Below are 14610 nucleotides of genomic sequence, written 5' to 3'. Positions count from 1 at the left end.
CCGACCCATCGCGACCCTATGGACAATGTTCCTCCAGGCCTTCCTATGCCATTAGCGGTGTTCAACTGCTTCAAGCAACCAGCGTTGGCTGCAACGTATCTTCTGCTCTGGGACTGCAAGATTCCCTGGCCCATTTACATTTTGCCAATTTTAAAATGGCGGGTCAAGTATAGCAAACTAGAGTTCATAAGTATTTTCAATAAAATAGTCTGAAAACGCTGGGTTAGAATTTAAATCGCTGCTTTTGAAGCGGGGACTACTCTCCAGGGATCCGCCGCCCATTTCAGACAAAGCCCAGCAGCTAAGGCCCCTGCCGATCCTCTCTCGCTCGCCCGTCGGAATCTTCTGCCGGCGCCCATCCACCGCAGCAAGGACTGACCGAGCGCCCCCGACTCGCGGACTGCGGGCTCAGTGAGTCACGGCCCGCACCGGCAGACCTCCTGCTATGACGGAAGCCGTCCCTCGGGGCGGGGAGCCCGCCTGCACTGGCCACTTCCAAGTTAGGTGGCTACGCTCTTCAGTGCGCCGCACTTTCCTTCACGCGGCTAATTTGGGGGTCTCCTCCTCGCTATGCATCGGGAGCTACAAAATGTCCCCGGTGCGTAACGAGCTGGAATCCCCCGGACTGAGCCCGGCCGCTTCGCTGGCTATAGGGAACCCCGCCCAATCAGGATGTGCGGAGGCCGCCGCTTCCTCGAAGGAACCGGTTCCGCGGGACCCGCCCGAGCCCAGCTCGACGCAACCGAGGGCGGAAGGAAACCCTCGCCCGCACCGACGAACCCAGCCCCCTGCCCCTTCCGCCGGCGTCCTTCTGCGGCTGCGCGGTTGCGGGCGGCCAGCGTGGCGCTCGGCAGAGGCTTGCGTCAGGCGCCCCTGACGCAATCGCGTCCCGCCCCCGTCTGCCAGAGCCCAATCGACAAGCGCCCCCGTGGGGGCATCTCCCGGCGCCAGCCAATCGGGGGTAGCCACGACGTGAGTTATGCGCGGAAGCCGCGGAGGACCGCCAGCGCAGACGGCTCCGCGCACGGTCTGAGCCGGTCTTTTGGGGGGCCCGTCGGTCGTGGAGGAGGAGGAGGAGGAGGCCGAGGCCGCCGGCGGGATGGCTCCGCTGCCGGGCCCCGTAGCACCGCCGCGGCTCCTCCTGCTGCCGGCCGCATCGACGGCCCCGCCGACTGCTCCGGGGCCCCCCTCGCCTTCCCCGCCGCCCCGTAAGCGGCAGCGTCTGGCGCACCTCAGCCCGGAAGAGAAGGCCCTGCGCCGGTGAGGCCGCGATCGGGGTCCGGGCGCTGCGCGGCGCGACCGGGGACGCGGACGCCCCTCACCGCCCCTCTCGTCTCCCTTCCAGGAAGCTGAAGAACCGCGTGGCGGCGCAGAGTGCGCGCGACCGCAAGAAGGCGCGCATGGGCGAGCTGGAGCGGCAGGCCGTCGAGCTGGAGGCCGAGGTGAGGCGGGCGGCGCGGCGGGGCCCCGGGCGGGGAGGGAGGGCTGGTGGCCGGGAGGGCGCCCCCTCACCGCTTCTCTCTCGCAGAACCAGAAGCTGCTGGCCGAGAACCGGCGGCTGCGGGAGCGCGCGCAGAGCTTGGCCCGCGAGAACCACGATCTGCGCCTCCGTCTCGGACTTCCCGCCCTGAAGGTGAGGGTCGGCAGGCTGGCGGGGGGGGGGGCGCCAGGGCGCCCGCCTCAGCCCTTCTCACCCTGGACCGTTCCCCGCAGGTGGAATCGCAAGAGGAGACATCGAGCATCGCCCCTGGGGGGGCAGAGACCGGGTCCTCTGAGTCTGCAGCACTTAGACTACGTGTTCCTCCGCAGCAGGGACAGGCCCAGCAGTCTTCTGCCTCCACAGTGGGGGAGAGGAGGAGGAAGAGGAGGAAGGGGCAGTTGGTGGCCTCCCTCTGGGCACAGACAGCCTGGCTTCTTCAGATGCTGAGGTGGGTAAAAGTAGCCTCCTGTTTCATGTGCAGCTAGGTGCAAATGTCGGGGATTCCCTGAATCACCTCTCCTAACTGGCATAATTGTGTGTGTGTGTGTGTGTGTGTGTGTGTCTTCTCTTACAGTCTGATTTCCTCTTGGGCATTTTGGACGGTCTGGATCCAGACATGTTCCTGCACTGCAGCAGCTCCCAGGCAACTTTCTTTGAGAAGCTGCAGCAGGAAGTATGTGGAGAAGCAGCTGTTCCCTTACCAGCCTCCACCAGTCCCTCCTTGGGGCCTGCACCGCTCAAGCTGGATGCCATTAATGAACTGATCCGCTTTGATCATGAATACACCAAGCCATTCTTCCTGGAGATCATATCAGAAGCGGCCACCCAGACCAGTGCACTCATGGAGGAAGTGGTGGCTTCTCCTCCCCTGCAGGCCCCTGTCTCTGTGAAGGAGGAGCCTGCAGATACGCTTTTGCCTGACCTGGGCCTCTCCCACCTGCTCTCCTCAGACCAGAGGCCTCCCTCGCTGCTGGATGCAGCTAGTGACTCAGGCTACGAGGGGTCACCCTCCCCATTCAGTGACCTGTCCTCTCCTGTGGACACTGATTGCAGCTGGGAGGAGGCTTTTGCCAAGGAGCTCTTTCCTCAGCTGATCAGTGTGTGATACCTGCTTAGCTTCTGGACAGCCCTCAGATGGACAGGCGTTTTGGAAGAATGTTCTTCTTGAAAGTGTTCCATCAGATTCCTAAGTATTGCTTCTTTTTTTTTGTATGCACCTCTGCCTGGCACCTGCCTCATCAAAGACTTCCACAGCCCTTCCAAGAAATGAAACTGCCAGTCAAGTTAGCTTTGTTGGGAAGAAAGAAGAGATCCTGCTTAGGGAGTAATTGCTAATCCCTCTCAGTAGTTTCTCCTCAACACGTAAATAAAGGCGGTACAATGGGGTGAGATATTATGTAAATATACACATACTGCTTTTTTGAAAATTATTTTCCTGCAGCATATTTAAACTTGCTGTAATTAAAATGCAGAGCAAGTGATATCTTTTTCCTACCTTTGTACTAAAGTTTGAAACGGAGATGAGCACCGGCCCCTAGAGTCGGAAACAACTAGCACGCATGTGCGGGGAAACCTTTACCTTAGGTGAGGAGAAGGGTTAGCTGAAATCATTTTGGGATTTCCAGAGGCCTTCCTGTGTGTAACTACTCCTTGGCTATATAGGCTGTGTAAAATGATTCCCTCAGACTTTCAGAAAGTGGCAAGTTTTCCCTTTCAAGGCCCCTTCCTCATGGTGTGCAGGCAGAATGATGTAATGATCTTAGTATTACTTGTTTGCGAGAGCTTGCCTCAATTGCCATGTGTAACAGCCAAAGACTTACTGCCCATCATTATCCGACAGCAATTTAGCATACCAGTTCATTGCAAGGAGCCTTTTGCCACTAGTACTGTGCTATGAGCTAACAAACCAGTAAGCCAGAGCCTGAAGGCAACATACCTCTATCACCAATGGTTCAATATTGTGGATTGACCGTGAATGTTTTCTAGAATGGGACATCTGGTACATTCCCTGATACAGAAGGCTAAACCCTGGCAGCTTACAGTGTGTCAACACAGATCCAGCAGAGGTCAAAGGGATTTTGCAGCCTCAAAAGTAATCTTAATAGCTTTCAACTATGTAAAGCACTGAGTTGAATTGATTACAGCAAGGTAAAAGTAGTGATAAATGTTAGTACATGTTAGCAATGTACAGCCTTTTACAATTTTTTTAAAAGTTTATTGACGTACAAATTATGACTTGGCCCAATGGCAGACAGACCACAATGCAGTGTTGCTGGTTTCTATATCAACTATCAACAAAAACACTTCCAGAATTCCCACCTTTAAGCAATTCTTGTTCAAATGGGTGCCCATCTATCCCTCAAAAAAAATCACTTTTGTATATACTTGAAAAGCAGTTGTTTTTTTTTAAATTGCTCTGTGAGTGAGAGTGGGTAATTTCAAGGCCAATCCAACAACTGGGGAATGTTACTTTATGTACAGCTGAAGGAACAGATGTCCTTTTTTCCCTTTCTTAGAGCAGAGCAAAATCTAACCAACATTAACCTGAAACGGCTCTGATAAAAAAGGCAATCAGATTCCTTGGATTTTGCAGGATATAGGCAAAGCCAATTTCCGTCCTATGCTTGCTTGGCACTCGCTGTGCTCTCCCTGGCACCCAGCATGTGCTGCTTTCTGATCTCAGCACATAGAAGGGCTGTCTGGCTCCTTCCCTAACTTAGATTACAAGCTTTTGGAGAGACTTGGGCTTGCTACTCAACAAACAGAAGAGAGGGACAAAGGCTTTTGCTAAATGAAAAGGTTACTTAAAAGCAGAGGCAACTTCACAAAGTAGCAATATAAAGAACTGAGTTGTAAACATCAGAATAGATTTGCTGAGATCTGCCCAATGTCAAGTTAAAAAAAAGATTAGCTACGGAGGCCAATACATTTTGGGACCAAGAAAAAATCTGCAGAAAATTTAAAACAGAACCCAAGATGCACAAGCTACTTTCAATTGTCTTCCTTCACAGGGGAAAAAAATCAACCAAGGTTGCCTTTCCTGGTTTTCTCCCAGGCAGTGTGTAAAGCTTGAGCTTTTCCTAGAAAAACTATTTCCTATACATAAAAATTCCTGCAATAATTTTCATTTACGGTGGCGCTGCAAGAATTTCAGAGCACTAGCTGCCAATTGGCTCCTTGAACACACAAGAAGCTAAAAAGTGCATAATCTGACAGCTTAGGCAGTCTGATGTTTAACTGGCACATATCTACCAACAGGTGTGCTCAGCTAGGTTGCCACAACCATGATCTACTTCCCTCAGTGAGATCCTTGAGAGAGGAACCACAGGGCACAGAGGACTTTTGCCAATGTGAACCATTCCTGGATCAACAGTTCACATGTTCTGTTCATACAACAGTCTGCAAGTCAATGCCACCGACTAATCTGGAGTTGGTGAAGGAGGATCTGTAATTCCCATGCTTGAATAGACATTTCTTGCCAATAGCTAGAACAGGGGAACTTGCCTTACTTGGCTCGAACTTTGAAAGGCTGCAGCAGAAATGAATGCTGTATTTGTCACAAGCAATCAAATGTCTTACTCAAAAAGACCCAAACTCTAGACTGGTGCTCCAAGAAAACAAGGCTTGCGGCTTAGTGAGCATAAAGGACGGGACATAAGGTTTGGCATCTCACTTTGTAAAAAGATGACAAGGTGCACACAAAGAACCAGCCAGCTTATTTTCAGGAACCCCAAGCGCCTTCCTCACATCCTAGATTTATAACTAAGCCCCTGATTCCTATAGAATGGCACCTTTCAATCTCTGCAGTTTGTCTGCTTGCCCAGAAAGTAAAGGTAAAGCAGTTTGCTTCTTTCCCTTCTACAACTCCATCTCTTCTTCCGCAGGCCCACCAGATCCAACTGCCCCGAAGTGGGCCAAGGGCATTTCTGCTGGCTGAGACTCTGTCAGGAATTTGTCTGTTTGTGAGGGAAAGGCAGCTTCCAGGGCTGCTAGCTTTCCAAGGCGTCTTTCTGTGACCGATGGCTTGTAGCTCTTAATATACGCCAAACCTTCTTTTTCAGGGAGGAATCCAGGGAGAGGCTTCCAAAGCACCAGCTCCATTGATGGACGGCTCCTGAGGGAGAGAAAGCACCAGGGTCAAAATCAGTCTGAAGTGCAGCCCTTGCCCACGTTGCTCCAGGTCTCTCCTCTGGGGCAGGTGTGCTACCACACCTAAGGGGGAGGCTGGATAAGATGGCCGGAATTCAATCCCCCCCCTTCCCTGTTGGAGCCACTCTAGACGTACATGGACTCAATTATTTTCTTGGTCAAGATTCCTTCGTAGTCCTGTTTCAGTCCGGTTTGCAGCGTATGGGAAAGGACCAGGGTGGGCAGGTGGCCCTCGGGCCGGCCTGCAAGTCCCTCCTCTTCCTCCTCCTCCTCCTCCTCCTCGGTGATCCTGGTGGGGAAAGGAGGAAGCCCCGTGAGAGGGGCGCGGGTGGAGGGCGGCCTCTACGGCGGGCGGGCGGGCAGGCGGCTCACCTGTCCTCGATCTCCTGCAGCCTCCGGCGGGCAGCCTCGCACTGCTGCTCCGGCCCGACCTGTTCCATTTCCTCGCAGGGCGCTTCCGGCGGGCCGGGGGTCGCCTCCGCGCAGCACAGCCACCCCGCCGCCGCCGCCGCCTTCTTGCCCGGGGGGCACCTGGGGAGGAAACAGCGAACAGGCTGGCACCCGGCGCCGCGGCGGACACTCGGCCTGCCTGCCTCGGGCCCGGCCCCGCTCACCCCTCCGGCTCTTCCTCCATTCGGTGCTTCCTCCAGGCGCGCGGCGGGTCTCCGGCCGGGCTGACCGACGAGGCCCGCGCGCCGAGGGGAGGCCTGGCCGGCCCCGGGGCGGCGAGGCGGCGGGCGCGGGGCCGCGGGGCCAGCGGCTGCGGAGGAAAGGCGCTGGGCAGCGGCCCGGAGGCCATGGCGGCGCCGGCCGCTCGGCTCGCGGTTTGCGTGGGGCGCCGCCGCTGGGCGGGCTCGGGCGCGCCGCGGACGCCGGCAGGTGACGGACGCGCGCGCGAGGCTTGCCGGGAATCGTAGGCGCTGCGCGGGCCGGGGGGCGGGGCCGGCATAAAGCGAGCTGCTCTCCGGGCCGGCCGCGTGCAGCGAGCATGGAGCGGCAGCCGCTGGTGCGCGGGGCCGGAGCCCGCCGGAGTCCAGGGCGCCAGGTGAGAGGCCGGCGCGTCTGCCTGGGAGCCCCGCGCTGCTCTTCGGCGGGGCCGGCGCGGCGCTTAGTTGCTTTCCGACCGGCCCGAGGAGCTCCGTTGCTGGGAGAGCCTCCCTCTCCTTTGGCTGCGGGTTGCCGGGAGCTTCCAGCCCCGTTTTCTGGCACCGGAGCCGTCCTGCGGCCGCAGCACTGGCGTTTCGGGCGACCGGCAGCCAAGACCTAACCGAGGCTGGGGGCTTTTTGGAGAGCGGTGGGGTGGAATCGGTCAAAGGTGCCAGCTCTGCCCCTTTATTTATCTGATTTTTACCTCGCCTTTTGACTTTGTAAGTAACTCAAGGCAGTGAACATACATACCTAATACTCCTTGCTCCTCTTTTCCCCGCCACAACAATCCCGTGAGGTGGGCTGGGGCTGAGAGAGAGGGACTGTCCCAACATCACCCAGCCTAAGTGCTGAGCTTCTCTTCGAGACCTAGGTAGATGCCATCCCATTTGGCACCAGCCATGTGCTTTGCGAAGAAATGCTTCCCTTTTTCTGGGATCTCTCCAATCTGGGGAAAGAGAAAAGTCAGTCTATGGCATCTTTCCGTCCTAGGCATATTTCTTCTCTTCTTCCTCCCTCTGCTGTTTGTTTCTCTGACTTGCTGTCTTCTAAGGGAAATGCCCCCTGGGCCTTTCTTATAAGGATCTGTTACAACTTTGGATGATGTTTCTCTCTCTCTGTGTGTGTGTTTCTTGGGAGCAGCTGATGCTTTGGGATTTTCTAAGGGGGAATACCCCTAACTGCCACCTTTTCAGCTGGGCTTTTATCCTTTGAAAAATATTCTAGCTGGTTGGTAAAAGGGAGGTTGCCTCCACCTCCTGCTCTGCTCTCCCAGTAGCTAAAGGAGGTTCCCACGCATGTGAAAAGGCAAGAGTTGTGGATGTCCAACTTTTAATCTAGACTGATCCAGGAGGAGAGCTGCCATGGGAAGGAGTGTGAAGATTGCTGCTGAGTAGGGAAAGAACGACTACAAAGAGCGTGAGAAGAAATAACAGCATAATCTTCTTCCACTTTTGTTTATTTGTTATGTTTTGACTTCATTTGTTATTTTGCAGTTAACAATGTATAAAAAAGTTACTTATTGGCTTTCTATTTCCTAATTCAGACCAGAGGCTGTTACTAATGGTCCACCCACAGGCTGTGATTTCCTTCTCAAGATGCATCTTCCTAGGCTGGAGAAAACAATGGCTCAGATTTTTAAAATGCCCCCACTCCACCCCCCAGCTCCCAATGGGCCTGGTAATCTCATGGACTGCCAAACTAAACATCTTTTGTTTGAAGCAGATTGGGGCGCTCTCAGTTGCCAGGTTCTGGAAGTCCAGCCCTTCTTGACCATGGCATTTGGGACTTCCTCTTTCTGTAGCTCCCAACCTGGACCCTTCTTGGCACCGTGTGTGCAGCTGGCATCGGAGGGACCTTTCAGTATGGATACAACGTTTCTGTCATCAGTGCCCCCACTCAGGTAAGACCTCCAAGGGCTGTTTGTGACTGCTCTGCTGTAGATTCTTCTGTTCACACTCCCAATTCAGAGGAAGCAGGGTGGAAGGATGTATGAACCAGCACAGACTTCCAATAGTCCATGATTTATTTGAAAAAGGCTCCACGTCCAGCTGGGCTGAAAATGCCCAAGGTCCTGAGCAACATTGCTTGCTGATATATATTGTCCCAGAAGGCCTGGGCGCAAATATCTGCCACATTGTCAGGAATACTGTGTGGGCATCACTGGTGGGGCAATTGCACCCCCAGCTGCTGTGGTCTCCCATCCTGGTTCATCTAGCCATTTTGGGGGAGAAATGCAAGCTGTGGGATACCATCCTTTCCTGGAGTAACACCTACTCCCCCAGCCCCAGCACTGTTTGAGAAGCCTCCTGGAGTCAAGATCAGAGCAGGCTGGTAGTTCTTGCACGTGTGCTGGCAACAAAGCCAAATGGGTCTGGCGTCAAGGCAGCTGACTCTTCCTGCCTCAGCTGATTCCCTCACTGTGCAAGATTGATTTAATGCAGTGTTTTATGCTTCCTAAGACAATTTAAAACAAAAATAACCGTGGAGGAACAACAGCATGTGCTAAACACGTATGCATAGGTCACACTGAGATGGAGACGGAGAGGCTGAGATTCAGTTCAGATCAATCAGAATACAGCTGGAAGGGACCTCGCTCAAGCAGGAGACCCTGTATCATTTCAGATAGGTGGCTAATAAACATAATTCACAAAACAGCATTGAAATCCGGAGGCTGCTTTAGGGCTCTTTCTGTGAGACGCTTCTAGGAAGCCCTGGAGGAGGTGGAAGGAGTCCGTGGCCATTCTCTACCCACTGGGCGCATGGCATGCTAGATTGACAGCTGACTGTTCCCTGAATGTGTGCTTGCAGCCATCTCTAGCCCAGTGTTTCTCGGCCGTTATAGAATGTGGGGACTCCAACTCCCAGAATTCCCCAGCCAGCATGTGGGGCACGTCGAGAAGGTTAGGTCTCCAAAATGGGGAAGGAAGTGAAGAGGCGGATTCCTAGCAGCTAGTTTAGCGTCTTTCTGACGAGAGTTGTGCTGATCTGCTTCTGATTGAGGGGATGTGTGTCCCAGGCAGCCTCTGCCAAAGACTCTTACCTACGGAGGTTGAAATGCTTGCCCCATACTGGCCGTGGGGAGTAGGCAGCACCACCATTACCGTCCCCCACATTACTCTCCCTTTGGGTTTTCAGCACATCCACAAGTTCCTCAATGACACCTGGCAGAGCCGTTACCAGACCAAGCTGAGTTCCAGCATGCTGACTCTTCTCTGGTCCACCATTGCTTCCATTTTTTCCCTAGGTGGGTTCTTTGGGGCTCACCTTGGGAGCGTCATGGCTGGTTGGCTGGGCAGGTGAGCATAGTCATTCCTAGAGGCGTGCTTCCTTTGCTCTTCCTCCTCCTGCTAAGAGTTGAAGGACGTGGACAGGCCCTGTCTGTCCTTTGTCTTTGTCAGCCAGCAAGCGTCTGGCCTGACTTGACAGTCCCTGGGAACTGCCCTGTCATGGGAGGGAAGAGGCATTGCAGGGATGGCCTGCCTACTGCGGCTGGAGGGCAGCCTGAGCAAACGGTAGCCATGCACCAGCCCCTGCAGGGAGGAAAGGTTTCCTGTTTGGAAACCCCGAGTCGCCACCCGCTTCTCCTGCTGTCCGACCTTCTCATGCGCCAAGACCTGCTCCGGGGTCTCCTCGGTTCCCTTCTTCAGCAGCTCAGCTTTTCTGACTCCCTTCTCCTTTGGCAGGAAAGGGGCTCTGCTGATGAATAACCTCCTTGCCTTCTTTGCTGCTACCCTGATGGGCGCCAGCTTCCCAACGGGGCTCTTTGAATTGCTGATCATTGGGAGGTTTCTGATTGGAATGAATACAGGTAAAGCATTGGATTTTGTCTCTGGAAAACTGCAACCAAGATCCATCCATGGTTAACGAATCAGGTGCTTCCTGCAAGAGACCGACCTGCACCAGGTGTGCAGTTCATGTAGGACAGGTCCTTTCGGAAATGTATGGGAGAAAACCTGCTCCCGGGACCCTCTTCTGTTTTCAGGCATTGGACTCTGCGTGCAGCCTCTCTATATAGGTGAAACTGCCCCCAGACACCTTCGTGGGGCTGTGGCAATGGGCAGTTCCATCTTCCTGACAGGAGGCATTTTGACCGGGCAAGTAATGGGTCTAAGGTGAGTGTTGAATTCTGGCTCACTGGGGCCCCAGCGTAGGGGGCAGCTGGCTGCCTAGGGGCCTGAAGAGCTGCCTTGGTGCTGCTTCCCACAGGGAGCTGCTGGGGGGAGAGGAATGCTGGCCCGCCCTGCTCTCAAGCTGTTGCCTGCCTGCCATCATCCAACTCCTGAGCCTTCCCTGGTTTCCAGAGAGTCCCCGTTTCACATTACTGGACCGTGGGGATGAGGCCCAATGCATCAAAGGTAGGGTGGGCTGTGGCCTTTGGCAGCCATGCTTCCTGAACCTCCCAGGGGGAACTGTGTGTATCCTTTCAGGCCAGGGAGCGGCTCCAAGCCAGCAGATCCTTCTGCCCACTGGGGGTTTTAGCCAGAAAGAAATGCTCTCAAATCTCGCCGTTGTCTGCAGGTAGGGGTGGGAGAGCTCTGGGCAAATCCATCCACATCCACCTCAGTAGAGCCACAGCCAGGAAAGCAGAGCGGCAGCCACTAAGGGTGAACCCGGTCAGAGGTGTTCCAGTCGCTTCGCCTCCTGCTGGACCTGCCAAGTGGCCTCAGGTGGGCCTGAACCCCCTGGAGGCTGAACCCCATTTTCCTCCCAGCACTGAAGCGCTTCCATGGCCCTCTGCACTACCAGAAGGAGCTGGACGACATCCAGAGAGAGAACTTTGTCCTCGGAGGAGAGAAGGCAAAGAAGCCCTGGGAGCTCTTTGCTGACCGTAGCATCCGCTGGCAGCTGATTACAGTCATCTGTCTGACCATGGGCCAGCAGCTCAGTGGGATCAACGCAGTGAGTGCCAAGACACCCCTTGGCAGGACTCTCCACCCACCTCCTGCCGCAGGCAGATTCCCCGATAGCTTGGAACCAAGAGCAGGATGGGAACTTCCCACGCCCCGGTTGGGTGCTCGGCTCTTCCTTGCAGCTGCGGCCCTCCAAGCGCCTCTGGCCAAGATAACCGAGGGCCCATAGCAGGTGTGGGGGCTGGGTCTCTTCCTGAGCACTGGCAGCAAGATTCAGAGGCAGAGCCGAGGCCGTGCAGATTAGTCACAACGTGGTTTTTTTGCGAGCTGCAATCCAAAGCTGTTTCATGGACTCAGGACACAGTTGTTGGCAGGCAAAATGGATATCCTCTTGCAGTGTCTTCCCTTCCTCATTGAGCTTTTTCCCCCCTTTCTCTCAGATTTACTTTTATGCCAATTACGTCTTTGCAGAGACAGGGATTCCCCCTGAGAAGATCCCCTATGTAACTTTAGGTACAGGGATGTGTGAATGCCTCACTGCCCTCACCTGTGTAAGTAGTAGAATTCAGGCTTTCTGTGTGACCACAAAGTTTTTTTTCTCCCTGAGCAAGCAAGTGGCTTTACTCTTCTCCTGCTGCAGGGCTTGCTAGTTGAATCCTTGGGAAGGAGACCTTTGATCCTGGGAGGCTACTGCCTTATGATGCTTTGGTGCTCCATCCTGACTATCTCCCTGAACTTCGAGGTAATTGGGAAACCTGCCCATTCCCAGCTAAGAGGGTGAGCATGCCCATTGCTCATTGCACCCACCTGCCGGAGCTTTTGCCACAGTGGCTGTAAATGCTGAGCGTTACCTGCTACCTGCATAGCACAACCCTAGCAACACCATCCACCGACTCTTTCCACTACTTGGGAAAGGAAATACGTAACCTGCCATCTTATGCTTTCTCCTTAGGTGCACGTATGGGCACCGTACCTGAGCATGGCTTGCGTATTTGCCTTCATCTTGAGCTTTGGCCTTGGACCAGGTATCCCTCTTTTACGATTGCAGTGAAATTCATACATGCCAGCCTGCAGGGCCTGGCAGTGAACTGTAGAGGCTGAGGAGAAGATATGTTTGCAAGGGGATTGGTGGTGGTGGTGGTGGGGAAGTATTTGGTGTGGTGGTGGGGAAGTATTTGGTGTTTTTTCAACCTGGAAAACTGTCTTATGTAGTCTTGGAATCACCAAGACTGGAGGTACTGCATGCATCCATCTATGCTAGTCTATGACTGTAATGAAGATTTGCTTCGCATGCTTGCCTAAGGAGTTGAGAGGTGGGTAGGGAATGACCTCCCAAGGCGTTTGCTGGCCAGATGGATTTACACAAGGTGTCTTTAGACACCTCAATTCAAAACTTGCTTTCTGACTAAAGTTCTTTGCTCTGCTCTGGAGTAAAAAAGACCTTCATCCATCTATCTGCATGGACTTGAAGACAGCTTCCCCCAAAAGACAAACTCATAATCTGTTCCACACCTGCCAGAAGGTTGAACTGGCCTATGTCCTCTGCAATGTGCCTCTTGCATACATACTTTGCCTCGCCCACTCCTTCTGTGTTAACAAGGGCCCCTTCCTTCAGGTGGCCTGACAAACATTTTGACGACTGAATTGTTCATGCAGTCCTCCCGCCCTGCTGCTTACACCATTGCAGGATCAGTGAGCTGGCTGAGCTTCTTCACCATTGGCATGCTCTTCCCCTTTGTTGTGGTAGGTTGGTTGTTTCATGGGACCCTGCTTCCAGCCTTGTCCTTTGGGCTACTTTGATCACTTGTGATTGACTTCATCCCCAGCTGAAGCTTCTCAGGGGTGAGGAGTCGCCATGATCAAAACACTCCCTCTGCATACCTTCAATGGAAACGACTCCAGGGTGCAAAAGGAAGTGTGACACAATACCCCATTGGTGTAAGGACCCGTCTTGGGCAGGTTAGACTAGAAGGCCTCCAAGGTCACTTCCTGCTCCATGATTCTATACTTTGTGGAGATGATTTTAGATTTTTGATCATCAAGAGCTGGACTGTTTAAATATTATTCAGCCTATGATCATTCACTTTGCAAAGTCAGGCATGAAGTGTATTGTAGCTTGACACTTGGGAAAAAGGATCCGCTTTGGACCTCATCTCTTTCAAGGGAGGTATTGGACCTGCCACAATTGGACCTAAATAGAAACGATCCTTGGCTCCACTTGTTGGGAAAGATATAGGTTATAAGAGATCAAGTGTAAAGTCAGAACTGAAAATTTTGTGACAAAATCACCAAGTTCTACTTTTCCCTCCTTTAACTGTCTCTCATTGCCTACCTCAGGGCAACCAATGTGGTTCAGGCAAGATCTTTTCCTAAGTCCAAGTGTAGTTTACATAGTTTGGTATGCGGCCCCCTCCTTACAGCTGGGTAACCTTCAAACAGCTTCTCAAGAAGATACACTACTTAACTTTAGTTTCCCCAAGCATTCCCCGTTCCCACAGTTCATAGCAGTTTGTCACTGTATAGCAGCAAAGCACAAGCAAGCATAACAAGGTGGCAGCTGACAGGAGGCCTGAAAAGGGCTTTGGTGGAAATTGTGCCATCTGTGGGCAACTCTTTGACCAAAAAGGTTTTGGTTTTGGGGGAGCCAAGTGTTTACCAGCCTCCCTTCTGCTCTAACAATGTTAGAAGCCGCTCTTAATTTCAGTATAGAAGTTTGACAAGCATGTTAATGAAAACGTATTTGTGAACTACTACTGCTAAGTCTAAAAATGGGAATGCATGTGCCATGCATGTGTCTTCAATGACACTCCCCCCACCCCCATTGGGATGCCTCTATACAGCTTGAAACGATACCTTGGACCAGGACATGAGGCTTGGCTGGCTGTAGCCAAGTTATCTGTTAGCTACAGTTAACATTAGTCCAACTTGCCCAGAGGGTATGGGTAAAACACAGTCATTGCAGCTTTTTGTGCTCATTCACATTTCATTTTTTGCTTTTTTCCAGAAAGGACTAAAGCAGTACTGCTTCATTGTGTTTTTGCTAGAATGCAGCACAGTGGCCATTTTCATTTTCTGCATTATTCCTGAGACCAAGAACAAAACCTTTCTAGAAATTAAGAGAGAATTTCACAAGCGCAACTTCAGGAGAGCCAAAGAGCCGTACGAAGAATCATGCGAGAGACAGCAGCTGTGCCCAGAGGTCTAAGAGCTGTTCTGGAGTTGGGCAATCAAGACGCCTCCCCAAGAGGAGCTCAGGTGGCTGGACCAAGAGGAGCTGCACCTTTCTGAGCCCACCGGAAGGCAGGGGAGTCTGTGCACTGAGCATATATACCCGCCTTCTAGAGAGCAGGGCCTGCTCAATAAAGGGCTGCTTTTCACCTGGCTCCTGTCTTTACATTTAGAACATAGCTGAGCCGTGCTAATCAAGGGGACGAGTGCAGGAAGAGCCGCTGAGAGTAAAGTTGGCCGGGCCAAGACGGCAGT

General features: G+C 53.3%; 3 protein-coding genes across 4 annotated transcripts; 2 read left to right on the top strand and 1 right to left on the bottom strand.

Annotated features, from left to right (window-relative positions):
- Positions 1-329: 329 nt before the first annotated feature.
- On the top strand, positions 330-2486 carry XBP1 (X-box binding protein 1). Its single transcript, XM_081339407.1, is given in 6 exon segments — positions 330-1077; positions 1079-1260; positions 1346-1442; positions 1529-1633; positions 1714-1928; positions 2055-2486. Coding segments are annotated over 6 exon segments (1194 nt in total). The 5' UTR covers positions 330-672; the 3' UTR covers positions 2245-2486.
- A 1187-nt stretch (positions 2487-3673) lies between these two features.
- Positions 3674-8215, bottom strand: CCDC117 (coiled-coil domain containing 117). Of its 2 annotated transcripts, none has more exons than XM_081338918.1 (4): positions 7028-8215; positions 6002-6160; positions 5766-5918; positions 3674-5594 (listed from the first exon to the last, which is right to left on the bottom strand). In XM_081338918.1, exons 1-4 carry the CDS (start codon positions 7162-7164, stop codon positions 5339-5341), a joined length of 705 nt encoding a protein of 234 aa, XP_081195044.1. In that variant the 5' UTR covers positions 7165-8215; the 3' UTR covers positions 3674-5338. The 2 variants fall into 2 exon arrangements, with proteins under 2 accessions (XP_081195044.1, XP_081195043.1); XM_081338917.1 differs by lacking the exon at positions 7028-8215 and adding an exon at positions 6244-6467.
- LOC308674459 (solute carrier family 2, facilitated glucose transporter member 11-like) lies at positions 6612-14504 on the top strand. Its single transcript, XM_081338916.1, has 12 exons — positions 6612-6674; positions 8079-8177; positions 9413-9573; positions 9961-10085; positions 10260-10389; positions 10484-10632; positions 10989-11176; positions 11568-11678; positions 11768-11869; positions 12080-12152; positions 12743-12870; positions 14132-14504. The coding sequence occupies exons 1-12, from the start codon at positions 6618-6620 to the stop codon at positions 14330-14332; spliced, it is 1524 nt and encodes a 507-aa protein (XP_081195042.1). The 5' UTR covers positions 6612-6617; the 3' UTR covers positions 14333-14504.
- Positions 14505-14610: the final 106 nt, after the last annotated feature.

This window comes from Vipera berus (assembly GCF_964194415.1).
Source record: "Vipera berus genome assembly, chromosome: 14".
NCBI classification, from domain to species: domain Eukaryota; kingdom Metazoa; phylum Chordata; class Lepidosauria; order Squamata; family Viperidae; genus Vipera; species Vipera berus.
The sequence above is the reverse complement of the archived record's forward strand: the minus strand, read 5'-3'. Positions and strand labels throughout refer to the sequence as shown.